General features: G+C 32.4%; 1 protein-coding gene across 9 annotated transcripts in view; it reads left to right on the forward strand.

Annotated features, from left to right (window-relative positions):
• The window catches only part of Ranbp17 (RAN binding protein 17), a 353,366-nt gene that overhangs the window by 84,818 nt on the left and 246,686 nt on the right, over positions 1-21,862 (forward strand). For all 9 annotated transcript variants that reach the window (XR_010041092.1, XR_010041091.1, XR_010041093.1 and 6 more), the window contains one exon: positions 7,115-7,250. Coding sequence is in view for 6 of the 9 variants with exons in the window: in XM_063230765.1 (XP_063086835.1) it covers positions 7,115-7,250 (136 nt within the window). In the remaining 3 variants the exon portion in view is untranslated. The remainder of the gene's footprint in view (positions 1-7,114; positions 7,251-21,862) is intronic.

Here is a 21,862-nt window from a genome sequence, read left to right on the forward strand (position 1 = left end):
ACTTTTTGATTTATTAATTCTTTGTATTGTTTTCTTAGTCTCAATTGTGTTAAATTTTGCCCTGATCTTTATAAGTTCCTCCTCTTTTTGGCTTTGGGCTTGACTTGCTCTTCTTTTTCTTGATGTTTGATGTGTAGCATCAGGTTATTGATTTGTGTTCTTTTTGTTTTCCTGCTGCAAAAATTCATTGCTGTATAATTGTCTCTTAGGACTGCTTTCATGGCATCTCACAGGTTCCAATATGTTGTATTTGAATTATCATTTAATTGTAGATATTGTTTAATTTCTTCTTTAATTTAATCTAACTCATTAGTTGTTTGGGAGGATGTTGATGTCCATGCGTTAATGTAGGTTTTGTCATTTCTTTTGCCATTAATATCCAAATTCAATGCATTATTGTCATATAATATGCATGAGGTAATTTCAGGCCATTTTATTCACTTAATGTTCTGTGGGCAAAGGTATGGTCTGTTTTAGAGAATGTACCTGGTGCAGCTGAGAAAGTGTATTCTGATGTTGTTGGGTGGAACACTCTGTAAACATCTAGGAAGTCCATTTGTTTACAGGTTTCATTCAAATCCTTTCTTTCTTTCTTTCTTTCTTTCTTTCTTTCTGCCGTTGAGGGGAGGTGCTGGGAATTGAATTCATAATCTTTTACTTGCTAGGCAGGTGCTTATGCTGCTGAGCTATATCCACAGCCCCAATTTTGTTATTTCTTTGCTAACTTTTGTCCAGTTGATTTATTGCTTTGTGACAATGGAGTATTAAGATCTGCTGTTACAATTGTGTTATTGCATATTTGATTTTTCATGTCTATTAGTGTTTGTCTTATATAGTTGGGTTTTCCTGTATTTGGTGCATGTATATTTATGATTGTTATCTCTTCCTCTTGAATTTGCCCCCTGACAAGTATGTAGTGAACTTCTTTATCTCTTGTGATCTTTTTGTTTTGAAATTCACATTGTCTGAAAATCCTTGCTTTTTTTTTCTGGGTTCCTGAATATTCTGGGTTCCTGGATATTCTTTTCCAACCTTTGGCTTTGAATCTGTGAGTTTCTTTTCAAGTTAGATATGTGTCTTGAATGCAGCATATTGTCGGATCTTGTTTCTTGATTCATTCTGCTAATCATTTTCTTTAAATTGGTGAATTGAGGCCCTTTACATTGATGGTTATAACTGATGTGTATTGGCTTAATTTTGCCAAGTTACTTTACTATTCCTGGTTCCCTCCTTTTCCCCCTTTGTTTAATTGCTTGCCCTGCTTAGTGGTTTCTTTCTGCTGTTGTTCTGGGAATTGTGTGGTCATTTTTATCTCTATCTAGTAGGTCTTTCAGTTCTGTTTCTAGGATTGTTGGATAAGAGTTTCTTCAGTTGTTTTTTGTCATGAAAGTATCTTATTTCTCGATTAATTTTCAAAAAAAGTTTTTCAGGGCACATCAATCTAGGTTAAAAGTTGTTTTCTTTCAGGGCTTGAAACACTTCACTCTAAGCTCATTTTGACTTGAGGGTTTGTGCTGAGAAGTCTGCTGTGATTCTAATAGGCTTTCCTTGATAAATGAGTTGTGCCTTTCTCTAACAGCTTTCATTATCTGTTCTTATGCTAAATTTCTGGGATCTTAAGTATTATATTGTCTGGGTGTTTTGGTTATGACTGTTTGGCCCCTATATGCCTCACTTATCTGTATATCAGATTCTTTTCCCATGCTTGGGAAATTTTCTGCTGTTACTTCTATAAATAGTTTTTTATGTTATTTGTGTTGATTACTATATATTTTTTTGACACCTATCAGTCTTACATTGTTTTCATTTGCATTGTCTTGTAGTTGTTGAATTGTTATTTCCTGGTCCCTTGTTACTTTTAAGAGTTGTTTCCTTTCACGATTACTAGCTATGATCCTGTCTTCACAGTTTAAAAGTATCTTCAGTTCATTCAAGCGGTTTTGTCAGGTTTCAGTGAATTTTTAATTTCTTATATATCTCTTTAAATTTGTTTCATGTATTCTATTTCTTTCCTATATTTTTCATTCAAGATTTCCATCATTTTCTCATGCTCCTGTACTTTCTGTCTTCTTTATGCTGAGCAACTCTTTTATTAAGGTTTTCATTTGTTTCTTTACCTGAGAGATTATTTCTAATCTGATTTCTTCTATAGCTTCATGGATTTCTTTATTTTACTCGCTATCTGTTGAGAAATTTCAGGTGTGTGACTTCCAGTGACCTTTTATTTCAATGTCTCCTGTACTTGTTTTGGATGGGCTGAGTGTTTGAGATTGCATTTTGTTTTTATGTTTTGGGATTTTCTCCTTTAGAGTTAATATTTCTATCTTTTCAATTCCACTAGTCTTGACTGTCTGTCATGTGTGTCTTAGGGTCCTGCTGTGTGGCTGACATTCACCCTGTTGCTGGGTTGTACAGTGGAGGGTCCAGTTGTGTGAGTCCTATATTCTTCCTAGCTGCCTAACCGAGGAGTATTGATGTGAACCAACCTAGCTTGTATTATTACTGCAGCTTTAGACTATTCCAGGCTGCCAAACCCACCTATCTATAGTATGTGCCCCATCTGGAACCCTACTGTGTCTCTAGGGGTCTCATTAGTTTCTCTGGTTAGAGCCTCCCCAGGGCTCTCAGCAGCCCAGCTAGGGTATCTTTGTATGGAAGAAGGACTCACCTGACCTCTTGCTGGCCTGCCAAGTTCCTCTTGGTTACGAGAGGGTTCATTTAGATTATTATTTACCCCAGAGGTCCTCTGTTTGGTGGCAGGCACTGTGCTTTCACTGACCCATCCAGGTCATTTGGTGGTGAAGGGTTTTGGCAAGTCTCCCATCAGCTCACTGAGGTACTGCAGGTAATGAAAGGGATCCCTGAGAGTCCCATGGGTTGCTGAGGTCATCCAGGAGTTTGGAAGGGGTGGCTGAGTCTCCCTTTGGCTGTTGAGGTCATTGGGGTTCAGGGAAGGGGTGGCCGAGCCTCCTCTCAGCTTGCTTAGTCTGGGAGAAGAGGAGGAGCAACTCATTGGCTGCTCAGGTCTTCTGGGTGAAGTTGAGGGGCAGCCATCAATCTTGTGGGCTGCTATCCAACGGCTCGGCCAATAGTAGTAATTCTTGCTATTTTGTATATGAAATTTACTATAAAACTTGTTCTAATTGCTTCCTGTTGTATTTTGAACAACTAATATACATTTGGCATATAGCAGGCTATCAAATATTAGTTGACTTAATAGATATTTATTAAATTTGGAATATAATGAATGAACTAATACCTTTTTCTTTTCAGTTGTAATGATGTGCTTATATTTGGATCAAAATTAATGATTTATCTTTTTATTCCTCCCATGCTTTTTAGCAAAAAAGTATTTCATAAAGGAAAAAGAGTGAGAATGTATATGTGTGTGTGTGTGTGTGTGTGTGCTGCTTGCTGCACAAGTCATATGCAGTTGTTAGAGGTGGCTACAAATCTTTGTAGGAGTATGTGGCAGAGACTAATAGTTGTTCACCCTTATTTCTTCTTCCTGTTTTAAGACCTGATTGTCTTGCTGGGCAAATACCTACTATTAATAAAAATTGCACTTACTAGACTGTCGTGTAGTCTGTTCTGTGCCATTGGATGTAAGGGAATGTGGTATATTCCCCCTCTGTAGAATGAACAGGTAGAACTGAAAAAGCTATCTTAGACCACAGAGTGACTTCAAGCAAGTGTTACAGCAAGATAAAATGAATTGGAGCTTCTGATACACCAAGAGCACCAGCCAGCCCTGGAGGAAGGACTTGGGGTTTTTGCTTAAGAGAAAATAAACACCTGTATTGCTTACGTAGTTTTTATTTTGGATTTCAGGCACTTGCAACTGAACCTATACAACTATCAAAACTTTTTTGACAGTTAGATCTTATACTTGCTTGAATTCTTTCTTCTTGTTCTGCTGGGATATCATTTCTTCGTAGGCAAATGCAAATCTGCTTAATATGAGTTGTAAAGGCACCCCAGCAAACTATTTGGATTTCACATCTTCATTGTATTCGGGCATGTGTACTCTATAAAAGAAATAAAAGTAAATGAAAGTACATAGAATCAACAAAGAACTTGAATAGTAAAAGGGAGGTCATGCTCAATAAAGAATTTATAAGAAAGATTTATCTTCTTTAACTCCCTTGACAAAACACCTGGATTCAGAGATGAAGTTAGATCTATGTATGTATTTAATTTAAAATTATACTGACAATCTGCTAATTGACTAATACACAGACTTTAAAAGTTAACTTTGTTCCTCTTTCCTGAATTAAAGGATAGACATATGTCTAGAAAAATAACCCAACATGGTTATAGTAATCTAATCTTTAAATCTAATTCTTCAGCAAATTCTCTTTCATAAATTGTAGTGGTATTGAAGATATGTAGTAGGCAAAAGATACCTGAAAAAAATTTTTTAACATAGACAAAATATAATCAGTATAAAGTGATTGTCCGAATACATGTTCTTAATGCTGCCAATATGTACCATTTTTTTCCAAAGTGCTTATACTGTGATAGATTTTGTTTCTACATGAATTTGTGAGTACAGGAAATGATGATAATTATATTTTATTTAGAAATAATGTATATTCATAATGATATAATTAAATTTGACATAGACTTAATATACAGACATTAAAATAATACTATGAAAAATAAAATAGGCCAAAATATATTTAATGTAATCCGTCAAGGAAAAAAAAAAAAAGTAAATCTAGTAAGTCATCTGAATGCTGAAGTGAATCTAGTATGTATGAAAACGGTTATTTCAAAGTGGTGAACAAAGATAGAGTATATAAGAAAGAAATGGCAGTGAAGCAAATAGCCATATTAAAAAACATTGGATCTTTGCCTCAACCTGTGTATTAAAGTAAATCTACATGTATCATAGACGGTGTAAAGAGAAAATGAGATAAAAGCCAGATTTGATGACATACCTGTAATCACAGCAGTTCAGGAAGATTTTAAATTTGAGTCCAGCCTTAGTGATTTAGTGAGACTATGTCTGGGAAAAAAAAAAAAAAACAAACAAAAGGATGTGACTCAGTGAGAAGAACTTGGGTTCAATCTCCAGTGCTGACAAACAGGAAAAAAAAAAAAAAAAGGAATTCAGTAAGTAAATTAAATTACAACTTCACATTCATATGAGATCTTATTATTATGGAAAATTCATTAAAAAAAGGGATAAAAAATTTTGTACATAAGCAAACAACAGCAAAAACTTATGCATGGAATTTTTTAAAAGACTATAATCAAAATTAAGAGGGAAATCAAAAATTAAGAAAAATTATTTCAAAGGTCAGATACAGACAGCATTCAGTTCTCTAGCCGTAGAAAAGATTAGAGAGATCAGTAATAAAGGACCATCTGATAGAAAAAATCAAAATATAAGAACAAACCACTTGCAGAAAAGGACAGACAGCTAGCTTAGAAGATCAAAAATTTTAACCTTCATATACATTAGAGGAGCAAATTGTCTTGCAGAGATGCCAACCCATTTTTCAGGAATCCTAAAATTTCATATTATGAAGAATGACTTTCTCGGGGGCTGGGGATTTAGCTCAGCGGCATAAGCGCCTGCCTTCCAAGCAGGCAGTCGTGAGTTCAATCCCCGGTACTGATAAAAAGGAAAAAGACAAAAAAAAAAAGAATGACTTTCTCTGTCTCTGTGTGTATGTATGTATATACACACACACACACACACACACACACATATATACATACAGGATAGTGTTGTAGACTGATGATAGGGATATATTATGAGGGCAATTTGTAAATATCTATTAAAATTTTAAAAGTTGTACAGTGAGCTACTAGGTTGATATTAGGAATGTATATTGTCAAAGTACATGTGAAATATATACAAGATTATTAATTGCAGCATTTTTGTCACAAGAAAAAGACTAAACTTTACTATCAATAAGGGAATATTTGGCAATATATGCTTAACTCGTGTAATGGAATGTTACCAGTTTCAAAAGAGCTTGAGGAAGCTATTTATGTTTGACATTGAAAGATCTCATAACATATTGTAAAGTGAAAAAAGCTGCTTTGATCCTTACACACGATGTATTTCATGTGTGTATTAAAAGGGTTTGAAGAACATATAATCTTACGTACCTATAGTATAGGAAAAATTGTATAAGACTATGTGTATTACAGTTTTCACCTTATCTAAATACCTTTGACTGTCTTTAACCGTAAACTATTAATGATGGTTGTATATTTTGAAGTATGCATTCCTAGAAAGAATGGATGGTTAGTGCTAGGCACTGTTGCTTTTGTGCAGATTAAAAAAGGAGCTTGCTTCTTCAGCAATGCTTACTTCTGTCTTTTAAAAAATTAGTGTAATGTTCTGATTTTGTTAATGCAAAACACTTGGCAGCTATCCTCCAGAAAATTTTAATGAAAATAGGTAATGTTGAAGGATTTCTTTTTGGAAATTCAAGACTGAGCTTTTTACTTGATTGAATTAGGCTTTTTCTCTATGAAATTTTACTTATCTTTTGTGTTATTTATGATTTTCTAATAAGTTTTTAATGAAGATAAATAGAAAATTTATGATTGTATGATACCTAATGACAGTTAATAGTGTTGGAATGTTTGATTTTTAAGTTTACGTAATTTTTTAGGTAAAAATTTTATGACTCATTAAGAGTGACATAATGTGATGGGTATGGTTTGTAATTTTCTTTTGAATTTTGAGTTATAGAATCCTAAGATACTTATTTAGAAGTATAAGTTAATGGTATTTTGTTTTACTAAAAATACATTCATATGTTTACTGATATCTTTGTATACCTTCTACATTTAAATGTATATGCTATTTACCTATATGTTTAAATCTTAAGTAAAATCTATGTTTGTATATGATTGTATTCATATATGAATATGTATATGTGTATGTCTTAGAAAAAAAGATTAAGTATTCTAGACTATATTGAATTATTTTCCAGAGGTAGGATTTCCAATGATTTAAAAATATGTAAAAATTTTGTATGCTTTTGTTTTCCCACTTCTTGCAGTAGTTACATATTTATGACAAATATTTTAATTTTGTTTTACCAAGAATTTGTACTAAAGCATTTTTTTTTCCCTTCATGAAAAGAGTTTTTCAGCTTATATCTTTAATGGATACTGGATTGCCTCAATGTTCTAATGAGAAAATAGAGCTTGCAATTCTGTGGTTCTTGGATCAGTTTCGTAAAACCTATGTTGGTGATCAACTTCAGAGAACCTCAAAGGTAGGTTTTTACTATAAGAGATTTTTATAAATGTTATTATAGATGAAGAAAGATGCACATATCTAACATCTGTGAGCTGAATAATATATTTAGTCTCTACAAAGGAAATTTAATTGATGTTGAAATGTAATGTGAAATTAGCTTTATTATTTTATTCCTACATTTACTGTTTTCTTGAAAATTGATTGAGAAGTAGCAAATAGTTTTTATATGCATAGTCATTAAATAGTTAAAATTAAACACTAATGGATTTTGCCTTTTATATTTCAAGATTGAAAATAAGATTTGCTCTTTTAATAATTTTAATGTTTTTGCACACTTATTTATGAAGTTTTCAGTGTATTTCTGCTCATTCCTTGGCATTTTTAATGGATAGAATTCAGATGTATACTTGAAATGTAGTCAAATAGGGAAATCTTGTAATATAGTTGAAAATTTAATATCAAAGAGTTTAGATGAGTTGATCTTGGAGCAAATGAGAGATCACTGAGTATATTTATGTGAACCTGAAGTAAATACTTAATTGTACACCTATCTGTATTTGAGTTCCACATACGTGACTTCAACTAAGTGTAGACTGAAAGTATTTGAAAATAAAATTTTATATCTACTGAACTTATCAGTCCCTAAACAGTGCAGTCTGCAAACTATTTATATAGCACTTACATTGCATTAAGATGATAGTAGAGGTGATTTAAAGTACATGAGAGAATGCGTATGGGTTATATACAAATACTACACCACATTGTTTGAGAAAATTAAACCTCTGAGGATTTTAGTAACAAATCAGAGAAATGATTATATTTTGCCCTAAGACTGTATTGTTGTTTTCTTTTTTTCTAGAATGGTAACTGTTTCCAAAACCATCTCTTTAAGAAAGTTTAAAGCATATTCTTAACCTCATTTAGATTTGTTTTAGTGATATTAAAGGATTTCTTACTGGAAAATTCTAAAATAAACTTTTTGTACTCAATTAAGCTTTTTTAATCCTTTGAAATTTAGTTTAACTTACAGTTTACTTATGATCTGATAATAATTATATAAAAGAATGAAAAAAATACTTGGTTTTAAGATTATCCTTTAGTTTATTTCAGGTATGATCTTCTTTGCTATATGAAAACAATATAGCTTAATACTTCACTACCTTTGTCAAATATACTATATTTTATTGCCAAAATGAGGTTAATATCCTTTCCTAGAGTTTAGCTGCCACTGAGCTAATTAGAAAGAGAAGTAGCAGTAAGTGTTTTAGAAAGTCAGTAGGACAAAACCCAATAAACATTACATAGTATAAAATTTATACAGTATACTTCTTTTTAATTCTCAAATGTGTTACTTGAAGGTTGAATATAAATCAGATTATGATAGATTGTCTTAATGTACTGAAAGAATTTATTTTTTTTCCAAAAGCCAACATTCCCAAAACATTACTAATCCAGAATTCATTAGTCCTGAATCTTAAATCAGAACAGTATCATGTAGAATAGAAAAGCTTTTAATAACTGTCTTTAAAGTATTTGGAAAGAAATATATAACATAAGACTAGTTGTTTGAGATGATTGATATTTGAAGGATTTCTTTTAAAAAAAATTTCTAAAGGTAATGCGAGTGAATGTTAGTTAGTTTCTTTTTTATTGGAAAAAGCATACATTTGGTGAAAGTATAGACATCAGACTGATGTTGACTTTCTTATAAAATTTTATAACATTATTAGGTGAATGCATCTTTTGGGTAGTACTAAGGGTTTAGTGCTAAGATGCCTTTATTTCTAAAATATTTCTATTGCATAATCCTGAACTGAATTTCCCAGTTTTCTGGTTTATCTTTTGCTCTCAGTAGGAACCATTTTAGAAGATTCTTAATGTTTCCTGTCACACCCTCTTTATTCCTTACAGTAAGCCTACAAGATTGGTAATACTATTCCCATTTTATTAATGAAAGAATAGATTCGTAGACAATTAACCAGTTCTGCTTTCATGGGTTCAGCCAACTGCAGATCAAAAATACTAAAAAATGAAAATTGCATCTGTACAAAACATGTGGAGACTTTTTTCTTGTCATTGTGCCCTAAACAATATAACAACTATATACCTAACTTACATTGTATTAGATACTAAAGGTAACTTAGAAATTATTTAAATCATACAAGAGGATGTACATAGGTTATATGCAAATACTGTGTTATTTTATGTAAATTATTTGAGCATCTGAAGATTTTGGTATACACAAGAAGTCCTCCAAATACCCAGGAAAGAGTATGTACTCTTTTTCTGGCAACTAACCAGGGAAGAGTAAGTGTAAATGATTTCTTGGTAGCTGTACTATCTGATTTCAAATTGTGGTAAAAAAAGAGATGGTGTTGGATATGTAAGTGAATAATATTTAACAATTAGAGAATACTTATTTTATGCTAGAGACTGTGGTAAGCACTTTTAAACATTGTCTCATTTATTGTATCATAAGAGTATGGTTTAAAAGGTTCTTCCTCATCTCATCTACATATCATCTACATATTTTATCAGCTTCCTATTTTAGTACTTTATTGTTGCACTGCATACTTTGTGTAAACTAAAGTTTTTCAACTTTTTAAATTCTGGGTATTAGATTAAAATATTTCCTACCTTTTTAAGAAAGGCACTTTAAAAAGATCCAATTCTTGCTTGTCAGCCTTCCTTAATTTCTCCTTAGTTTTCATATCAGGCGCTACCACTCAAATTTCTGTGGAAATTCCTTTTGTCTGTCATCTATAACACCAGTTATTACAGCACATTGTAATTATTTGCTGGTGAAACATGTATGGACTGTAATTTTGGTTAGAAGTGTTTTAGTCTTATGTACATTTTTCTTCAAGGGTCTGTCACATGTCTTGTATGCTTTTTACTAATGTGCATGTATTTAGCAGAATTCTATGGGAAATGTGTCGAGATCTCATATTTACTATTTTCAGGGTTATTCCTGAGTTGGAAAATGATGCTTATCTGAGTAAAATTACTCAGCATTTGTAAATAAGGTATAATATTTATTAGCATCTTGAAATTTTATTAATCTTTATATAAATAGCATCTTAATTTATACAAATAAATACCTCATGAATGAGGGTGGAATTCCTGGAGAATCCAGGTCATATATACATGAGAAATATATGCTATAAGAAAGAAAATTTATAAATAGGCACTTACTAGTCTGTTACAATGCTTTGCTTAGAATTTGACAAGCATTATCTTTCATTCTTAAAAACTACATTGAAAATAGTTACAATATTTTATTAACCCTTTCCCCTTTCATAGATATGAATGAAACTTTGAATCAGTGTGTTTAAGTAGCTAAACTTGAGTTTGAATTCAGATACATAATTCCTGAGTCTGTGGTTCTAATCACTGTTATATTGCTTCTTACTTTATGTTTGATTAGGAATGGGTCCACTGGCTATTTCAATAAAATATTGAATGGACCCTTCAATCTCAGCAGATTCTGAAAGAAATTTCCTGTTTAATGAAACTGTCTATTTTTCTGTTTTAAGGAAGAGTGACATTCAACTCAAAATTTCTCTTTTACAAGCCATATATCTAATCTGTCACCTAATCCGGCACGTTTTATTTTCTAACTATCTTTTGGGTACTCCTTTCTCTGGTGCCTGCTTTTTTATCTTCATTACCATTGCTTTTTATTTCTCACTGGGTTTTAAAAATTTTCTAATTGCCCTTTTGTTCCATTTTGCTTATTTCCTTCTCTAGTCTATTTTTCATATTGGCTACTATAATGGCTCGTGTTTGGATGTTTCCCTAAAACTTCATGCAGTCATAGGTGGGGCTTTTTCAGAGGTGGATGGATGCTGGAGTTGATTCATGGTGCAGTGCTAGAATCAGCGGCACTAGGGTTAAGGGTGTGAATGCTACGTGCCCTGAGTAACCTGCATAAGACACAAGGTGGTCATCCCTGCTTGCTTTTGCTATCTTTTACCCTCCATGAACTGTTTCCTCTCTGTGATGTCTGTCTGCCGTGCCGCTCTGCCTTGGAGCCAGCAGATTATGGACTGAAACCTCTACAAACTGTGAGCTAAGTAAACCTTTTATTAAATTGGGTGTCAGTTATTTTGCCTCAGCAATGAGAAAAGTAACTAAAACAGCTGTTATACTAATCTTTTTTTCATTAGAAACTAAGAGATTATTTACTGCAAACAGGTGTCAGTAAAATTTTTAAAAAGAAAGCAAGAGAGAATAATGTAATGAATGATCGTATGCTCCTTCTCCCCCTTTGTTAACTCTTAATTTTTTTCTATATTTGATCCAGATGTTGATATTTTCAGTTGAACATTGATAATCCTTTTGGTATCCTAGTTCTGATTTTTTTTGCTGTTGCTGTTTTGCTGTTGCTTGAAAGTAACATGATCCTAAATTTGTTATTGTTCATGATTTTTTCATGTTTTCATATTTGTAAGCAAAATATATTAGCTTCATGTAAGGGTGTTACACAGTTTGAATGCTCAGGAACTTTTATTAGTACTGCTTTTATGATTTATCCATGATGATACATTTTATGATGGCTTGTATCTAGATGTGTCTCCATGTGGTCGTGGGACTTTTGGAATACTTGGATCTAGGATATGTGAATCTCGGGTCAAGGATGTGATGCTGGGAGTGATTCATGGTACAGTCCTGGGATTATAGGTGTGAATGCTCCCTGCCCTAAGGCAGCCGGATGGGTACTCTGGATATAATATAAGAGACAGAGGGTTGCTGTGGTTGCTTATCACTTGTTGCTTACTGCTTTTTTGTTACTTTGCTGCTTTGCTATCCTCTACCTTGCTACCCTGCCTTGGAGCCAGCTGAGTGTGGACTGAAACTTCTATAAACTGTGAGCTGAAATAAGCGTTTCCTCCTTTAATTTTGGATATTGGGTATTTTTTCTCATCAATGAGAAAAGTAACTAAAGTAATACATATTATTCTAAATTAATTATTGAATGTATGTATTATGATATAGTACTATGCTATTATATACCTCACTTTTTCTGTTGTTATTTCTAGTTTTTCAGTTTTTTCAAACCATACTACAGTAAATATCCTTGTACTTTTCCTCACAGACGGATATAAGAGTTTTGTGAAGCTAAGTAATATAAGTATACTTGCTAGGCCACAGAATGAATATGTCTTTAGTTTTATGAGGTTATCAAGTTATTTTCATAAGTATTAATTTTGCCCTCCCCCAGGCATATATTTCTATTGCTCCATATTGTCATAATACATGCTTTTATCAGACCTTCAGTTTTACCAGTCTTTAGTAAACACATTTCCTTCTATACCTGTGCTTAAACATCTTTATTGATTTTACATTATTTACCAAATAAACTCCTACTTACGGTCCTACTTTGTCTACCTTGGCAATCTTTTTCTTTTGATTCTTCATTTCATTCCGTCACATGATTTTTACTCACTGTGCTCTGCCCTTTCCCACTTGTGTATTCCGACTTATTATTCTGTAGCTTTTAGTAACTGCTATGTATTTAAGGCCAAAAATGTGAAGGTTTGTAGGCTAGTCCATCTCCCCATTAAAATTTTAATAAAGGGGAACATGGACAGTAAAGAAAAGGATTATAAAATGTATCCATTTATGCTTACAAATAGACTATAATAAAAAAGTAAGAGACAAAATACTAAATGCATGGTGGTAGATGATTTGATTATCCCTACATGAAGATTTGTATTATGACTTTACATCTTACTCAGTTCTAAGTAGGTTAGAGGACTAAATATGAAAAGCAGTAGATTATCTTAATAATACAGGGGTAGGAAAGAATTTGTTAAGGTATTAAAGCCCAAACTGTATATCTAAAAGTTGATAAATTATACCAATATTAATATTAAGGTTTTATGGAATAAAAATTACGATAAACCACATAAAAAGAAAAGTCTAGGAAGAAAAGTCTAGAAAGAAAAGACTAGGAAGACATGCATGTAACTTGAAAGCAATCAATACTCATTTATATAATTTTCTATGAATAAATCAAAGCAAAACTATTGATATAGAAGTAGAATAAGAAAAGAGATTTCAAATCTATAATTTTAACACAATGGAAAAAAGAACCAAAAGCAAGCAGAAGAAAAAATATAGTGAAGACTATGAAAATTAATGAAACATTAGAAAATTAGCAGTAATATATAAAACTCGACCTTATTCTTTGTAAAGATCAAGAAAATCAGGTGGAATGAGGGAGGGAAGGAAGAGGGAGGAAGAGAAAGAGGATAAGAGCAAGAGAGAGGAAAGAGGGAGGAAAACAAATGAATTCATAGTAGGCATATTCTTTGTTTCAAGACCTACTGAGTAAAGACTTATAATCTCTCTCTTTCTTTGTACATTTCTATACATCTTATTTATAGACCCCAAAGTCTTTTTGTATAGTACACCTTGTTCATACAGTACTATAGTTTTCACTGATTGTGTATGTAGTGCTGTAGTTTTGTATTCTGTTACATATTACAGTACTTAATGTAAGAATAAAGTATGCATTTTTATTTGCAGTAATGTGTGCACATAAAAACACAGTCATCAAGTCAGAGTTTCCTTTGACCATTTCTTTGTTCTGAATATTGTATATATTACACATGTAGTTCGTCATGTAACAGCCAGTTTATTTAATGACCTAGTTGTAGGAACAGAACTTGATTCTTAAAGAAGGAATTTATGTATTAATTAAGAATGAAATATTGGGTATTACTACTGATCCTATGAAAATAAAAAGATTCTAATGGGGTGCTGTGAGCAACTGAATGCATGTAAATTGAATAAAATATATGGAATAGACAGATTCCAAGACATAAATTTCTGAAACTGACTCAGGAAAATACAGAAATCTGAAAGACATGTAATAACCAAAGAGATTAAGTTCTCAAAGAATTTCAACAAAGAGTAACACTGGTCACAGGACCCTCCTACTGAATTCTGTCAAACACTTAAATACCAGTTATTTACAAGTGCTTTCTGCAAGTAGGAGAGAAACACTTACCATCTCGTATGCTATGAAAGCAGTATAGATACTTCACAAAAATAAAGCAGACCAATATCTCTTATTGATATAGTTGGAAAAAATATTAAAGCCTAGCAAAGTGAATCTAACATTTTGTAGGTGATTTCTCTACTATCAGGTACATTGTCCTGGGTTTCTACTAGGATTGAGCTTTTATCAGGACTTCTATTAAATATTGTACTGGAGGTTTTACCGCAGCAGAATAAGCAACAGAATGATATAAACAAACTAGATTGGAAAAAAGGAATTAAAACTATTTCTGTTCACAGATGACATGACCTTCTATGTAGAAAATCTTAAGGATCCTTTGGAACTACTAAACAACATCAGTAACTATGCAAGATAAAACAACATCAGTGAGAGTACAAGACACAATATAAAGGCATGTGTGGCAGTGCAGCCTGTAATTGCAGTTCTTGGGAGGCTGAGCCTGGAGGATTATTACAAGTTCAAGACCAGTTTGGGCTGCATATGAGGTCAAGGGCAGTGTATAACTACAAAGCGAGAACCTCTCTCAGCAACAACAACAACAACAAAAAGTTACAACATAAAAAACTCAAGTGAATTTTATAAATTTGAAGAGAATAAATCTCAAAATGAATTAAGCATTCCATTTCCAGTAATGTAAAAAAAATTAGGGACTGGGGATTTAGTTCAGCGGCAATAAGTGCCTGCCGGGCAAGCCAAGGTCATGAGTTCAATCCCCGGTACCAAAAAAAAAAAAAGAATTAAATGCTTAAGAATAAATTTATTTTATTTTAAAAAGAGTACAACCAAACATAACAAAACAAAACAAAGCAGGTGAGAAGAAAACGATGTAACACATTTCAAAGCAAGACATCAGGAGATCATCACTGGCTATCATATTGTCTCTTGTTTTCTTATAAATAGTTGTCCATATCTTCACACACAATGAATTCATACACAAAAAAAATTAAACTGATCAGAACTGAATGATGAAGGCATTTTAGGCCTTCAAAACCAGACAGTAGGGAAGTCAACAATGGCTGCCATAATGTCTCTAGTTCTCTTCAAAATAGCTATCCATACCTTTATGTATGTTGAAATTAAATAGTACAAAACAGACTAAAATCACTGTGAACAAGAATAATAGTATTGCTGAATTTCACAGCATGATACAACAGAGTCAGCACTGGATACCGTAGTGTTTCTTTTTCTTCAAAGTAGCTGTTGATTTCATCATGCATTATATAATCGATTTTCATAACCTGTTTAGCAGAAGTTCTATGCATGTATGAGTCTCTACATGTATACATATCCTTTCTGTATTAGAGGGAAAGACGAAACAAAACAAATTCCTAGTAAAACAGGAAACAAAGACAAATAAATAACAATAGCAAAAAGCCCAAAATACTGACAATATAGGCCTTCAAAACAAGGTGGTATGAGCATAAGTAGGGTTGTTATTTTACATAATGATATTCAAGAGTTCCTCTGATTACCATACAATAATATGCACAGTTGTTAACTTTTTGTTCCAAGAACTTATAGAATTTGTAGCACCATCATCTTAGCTATCCTAAGTGTTTCTATAATTTTAGATATTTTTTCTTTTCCCTTCCTTTTTTCAAGAATAAATTTAGGGGGCTGGGGATTTAGCTCAGTGGCATAAGTGTCTGCCTTGCAAGCAGGCAGTCGCGAGTTCGATGCCTAATACCGATAAAAAGGAAAAAGACAAAAAAAATAAATAAATTTAACAAAAGAAGTGTATTCATTACAATCTGAAAATTACAAAAGATTATTGAAGCAAATGATAGAAGGTCCATTGGTTGTGGATCAAAAGACAATATTATTAAGCAATGCTCTACAAATTGATCTATATATTCAGCACATACTTTAACAAAATTAAAGTTGTCTTCTTTTCAGGAATTGAGAAGCATGTCCTTAAATTGATATGAAATAAAAATAAAAAATATAACCAAAACAGTATAGGGAAAGAAAGAAATTGGAAGAGTCCTACATCCCAATTTCATGACTTCACCAAACAACAATAATAAGATAATGTGGTATTAACATAAGAAAGAAATATAGATGAAATAAATGAAATCCAAAGAGTACAGGTCTAAATCCTAATACTTACATTAGATGTTTTTTGACAAGACTGCCAAGATAATTCAAGGGCAGAAAAGTAGTCTTTAATAAACGATGCTAGTATAACTGGATACTCAATTACAAAAGAATGAAGTTGGGTCCCTGGCTCATACTTTACACAAAACTTAATCAAAGGAAATTAATGTAAATATCATAATTAAAAATATAAAGCTGTTTAAAAGAAATATAAGACCAAGTCTTCAGGTTGGACAATATTTTGGGTTTGTTTTTGCAGACAATACCAAAAACACAAACAGTAAAAATAGGTACATACAAAATGAAAAACTTCTGTGCATCAAAGTACAGTGTCAAGAAAATGAAAGAACAACCCACAAGAATGAGAAAGGATACCTGAATGTAAAATATATGAAGAATTATTATTGGGGCTGGGGATTTAGCTCAGTGGCATAAGCGCCTGTCTTGTAAGCAGCCAGTCGTGAGTTCGATCCCTGGTATTGATAAAAAGGAAAAACACAAAAAAAAATTATTATTACTCAAAAATTATTAGTATAAAAGTGAACATAGGGTACTGTGGAAATGCGGTTCAATGGTGAAACACTTACCTCATACAAAGCCCTATATTTGTCCCCAGCACTAGAGAAAAAAGAAAAAGAAAAACTACCTGAATAGACATTTCTCCAAAGAAGATATACAGGTAGCCAATAAGAATATGAAAAGATGTTCAGCGTTATTAATTAGGAAAAATCAGGTACTACTATAGAGAGATACTACTGTCTACTCACTACGATTATTTTAATAAAAAGACAATAACATATGTTGGTTAGAATACGGAGAAATATGAACCCTCATATGTTACTGGAGGGAATACAAAACAATGCCGCCCATTTGGAAAACAATCTATGAGTTGTTTAAAAAGGCTAACCATAAAATGAAGTGATACTGCATACCTGTAATCCCAGTGCTCTGCGAGGAAAGAGCAAGAGTATTGCAAGTTCAAGTGCAGCCTGGACATCTTAGCTTTCTACCAAGACCTTGTCCTCAATAAAAAGGCACGGTGTTACTGGGGATATAGCTCAGCGTGAAGGCTGTGCGTTCAATTTGCGGTACAGAAAAAAAAAGTTAAACATCAGAGTTTCCATAGATACAGAAATTCCATTCCCATGTACATAACCCAAAGCAAATGAAATAACATCTGTATAAAAAGTTTACATAAATATAGCTGTGAAGTAAAGAAATCTGAATGTTCGTCAGCTGATGAATAGACAAAATTTGGCATATTCCCAAATGAAATGTTAATTTATAAAGGGAAATGAAGCATTGATATATGCCAAGTACAGACGATTATTGAAAACGTTACGTTAGGTGACATAAGCCTGTCACAGAAAACAAATACTAGATGATTACATTTATGTGCAATAGAATAGAAAGGCAGATATATAGAAACAGTACATTACTGAGTATGTCAGCCTAAAGTATTAGAGATTCAGCACTCATCGGTAAAATTAATGGATTTTAGTATAGTATTGACATACTCTAAAAATGATTTTGGTAATGATATGTCTGTGAGTATACTAAAATCATCAAATTATAAGTGGGTGAATTACATAGCAGATAAAATGTTATAAACTAAAAAACTACCAAACACATTTCTAATGGACAAAGACTTAAGCACAAAGGAAGCATCCAGATTGTCATTGCACATAGAAAATGTTTAGTGTCATTAATCATCTTCAGAGAGTTACTGACTAAAAACTAAGTGAGATATTGTGCAACTGACAAAATGAGTAAATATTAAGAAAACTGATAAAACTAAGCCCTGCTGATGTAGAACATATCATACTATCCTTCATCTCTGGTAAGAGTGTGAATTGATACAATATTGTAGGAAACTATTTGCTAGTATCTGCTAAAGCTTACCAGAGCCTACCTTACGTTTCATCAGTTTTCCTCTTAAATGTAGTACTTAGAAGATAATGAGTTTATATCTTTAACAGATTCAAGAATGTTCATAGCAGCTTCATTTATAATATTGAAGAACTGGAAACAACCCAAATATCTATCAACAGACACATGGGTGAATAAATTTATCTATAGACATAGTGTAATGTTATACACAACCCTTTTTTGAAAAGAAAAAAAAAACACTAGATAAAAAATTTGGATGAGTTAATGATGATGTATTTATAGTAATCAGTTTAGCTATGATGAATGAAAAAGTCACAAAAATGTACATGTCTTATGGTTCCATTTACCAATTTCAGTAACAGTCAAAACTGATTTATGGTGATAGAAATCAGAATGCAGTTACTTTTGAGTAGGGAAGACTATTGACTGGGAAAATAAACAAGGGAGGCTTCTGGGGAGCTTATTTTATTATAATAGGGCTTACCTGAGTATGTACATGTGTAAAGATTCATAAACACATAATTATGATATATGTACTTTGTATTATATCTCAACAAAATTTTTTTATTAAAAAAATTAAAAGAAAGGAGATTAAGATAAAAGAGGATATAACAACATAATAACACAGGTCAGAATAGAACAATTTAAGCAACATAGTGTTTCACCTCAAGATAACCCGACATAACAGTAACTACCATACTGTCTCTTTCCTTGAAATATTTGAGTATAACGTCGTATATTGTAGCATCAAACACAACATGACAGTGTAAAACCATTCAAGAGAGTGAAAGTATTCCAAGGTGTCTTAGTTACTTTATGCTCGTTGCTGAGACAAAATACCTGATGCCCAAGTTGGGAAAGGAAAGGTTTATTTCTTACAGTTTTTGGAGGTTTCAGTCCACACTCAGTTGGCTCCAGAACCGGCAGGCATGGCTGGACCACCGTTCATGGTGGCTGCAAACAGCAAGCTCAAAGCAGTGAAGAGAAAGACATCTTTTTCCTGCTATTACATCACATCCTGGCTCCACCCCTCTGTGGGTGGAGCACTGACACCATCAATCCAAACACTATACAATGAACCATCACAAATGAACAATGCAAACTCATGAGGCCTGGGGGACACAAACATAAACCATGACACAAGGTATTTAGAACCAACTAACAGAAAACGAACAATGGTTCTGTATTATCTCCTTGTCTATAAAAAATTTTGTTTATACTATCACATATAATAAAATCCAATAAGATACAACACGATAAACTGATGGAGACAAAAGAACAAAAGCTTCATGGGACTTCAACAAAAATTTTTAAAGAAATGTTTATTTACATAGAAGCATGTTGTATAATTGTAGAAAAAAAATGTGCCCATCAGTAGGAAAATGGATATATTATGGTATGATCATACAATGAAATTTTACATAACAGTGAAAATAAGGGGTGGGGATTTAGCTCAGTGTTTCATTGCCTGCCTGGCAAGTGAAAGGTCCTGAGTTTAATTCCCGGTACCAATAAAAAAAAAATGTCCTAAAATTACATTTATTTTTGGTAATTCCAAGAAAGCCTTCATAATATTGTATAGAAAAGGTTATGTAAGGATACACTAAGTATGATATTCCCTGTATCACATATGTGAGGAATATTACATGTTCATGAATGTATCTGTAGTAAAATGTAAAGATGTACAGAGGATTGGTAAACAGTAAATTTAGCATAATAGGTATCAATGGCTGAAGGGAAGAACACCCATTTCAGCTCCATCTGTACTTTCTTAGCCTGTATGGGGAGTATGTGGGTGTTTATTGTATTTTGTGCCTTTTTCTATATTTGAAATGTAATAATCTACAGAAGAGATAATTATTTCCATTTTTTAAACATAGCAAATCTAGTATTCATGCTTGTCCCTGTGTCTTAAAACTCTAAAGAGAATAAAAGAATAAATGGAAATGTAACTTACAAGGAAAAAAATAAAATGTTCAAAGATTAAAGACCAGTGAAGTTAGAAATTATGTTTGAAAATGATGTCTATCTTAATGAAACTGAGAGAGCTGAGAGTAAATTCTTCCAGTGAAGAAAGCCAGTGATTATCCAGGTGATTTGCAGTAAGAACCCTGAAAAAGCCCAGAACTTGAATGTACTAGATACTTTTGAATGCTAGGGTTCAGGGTATAGCTAAAAATAGAACTAATTTTAAATGTGTGTTAGGATTAATGAGATTCCCAATGCTTCTACCAAATAGTGCATAGTTAGACATTCCTTCTGTCAAGCTCTTGTAGGAGACAGGAAAAGTGGTTGTTTTTAATGCAATTTTGAACAGTTTGGGATAAGAATTGAGACAGAAGGCTGAAAAACCTCTTTAGTTACCTTGTAGCTTTTGCCTATTGTAAACTGTTAGGTAGGCTTAAAATTCCAAAGTAGAAGTTTGATGAAATGTTTTTTGTGATGAATAAACTTACTTAGAACACGAGATCTATATATACAATATGTGGGATCCCCAATTCAAATATTTTAAAGAGTGGGACGCCTGGGAAAGAAGACGCATGTTGAAGTGTGGCCCACCTATTGATCAGAACACTGAAACTCAAGGAAGTATAGCTAATTTAGGCCACTAGTTTGTAATCCAACAGTGTGGGTTCTTCCTGAGATACATAAATTTCTACTTAGGTGTTTTACTAATGTATAATTCATTAGTATTATCTTGGAATAATAAAATGTACTAATTAAAATGTGGTTAATAGTTAAATACATTTATCCTACTCAAAGTATTAAGGTACTACTTAAGACATTAAAATTCCAATTCATATAGTAGAATATTTCTTAGAGCAGTGACACTTTCCTAGTATTTTTGTTTCTTTTTGTGTGTACCAGTTATTCACTGGTAGATGTTACTAGTGCTTTCCTTTATTTCATTATGTAGTACCATGTACCATTAACTATAATCATAAATTTTAAACAATTACAATTTGAACAATTTTAAATAAATACATTTCGTACTAAATACCTGTTTAGGCTTATAAATATCTATTCAGTTTGGAAGTTTTGAACTTTATTCTTAAATCCCTTTATTAATTCAGGCCAGCCATACCATGAACATTAGTTTTTCTTTGGTTAGAGAGAGAAGCTTAGTGGCAAATAAAATTTCAAAAATTATTTTAAAGAAGTGATTTTCAAAAAATCTTCAAATATATTATCCTTTTAAAATGGAGCCACAAAGAGCTATTTAATTAATGATACTAATGAAACATACTATGGATAGAATTTGCCTGCATTCAAGAGTCTCAAAAAAGGATACCAGAAATACAGAAAGAAATAAATCCATTTTGCTTTTTTGTATATAAAATTTTAAACAGACAACTCTTGGAGATTATATCCCTTTTTTCACCAGCCATCTTGATACCCTATTTTGTTACCCTCAAAGAAGTTTCCTTCTAAAGTGATCTGTGTCTCGTTTTTCTGTGACCACTTAACATAAAGCAACAAATACAAACACTCCTATCCCTCAAATTTGCTTTCTTTCCAAGTTCCTGGCATCTCCCAGATATCAACTGGAAAACATTCCTGCCAGTTAAAGGATGTCATGCTAATATGTGACTGAATTTTACTATCAAGAA

This window comes from Cavia porcellus, unplaced genomic scaffold, assembly GCF_034190915.1.
Source record: "Cavia porcellus strain 051 isolate PalLab524CR breed Dunkin Hartley unplaced genomic scaffold, mCavPor4.1 scaffold_19, whole genome shotgun sequence".
Taxonomy (NCBI): domain Eukaryota; kingdom Metazoa; phylum Chordata; class Mammalia; order Rodentia; family Caviidae; genus Cavia; species Cavia porcellus.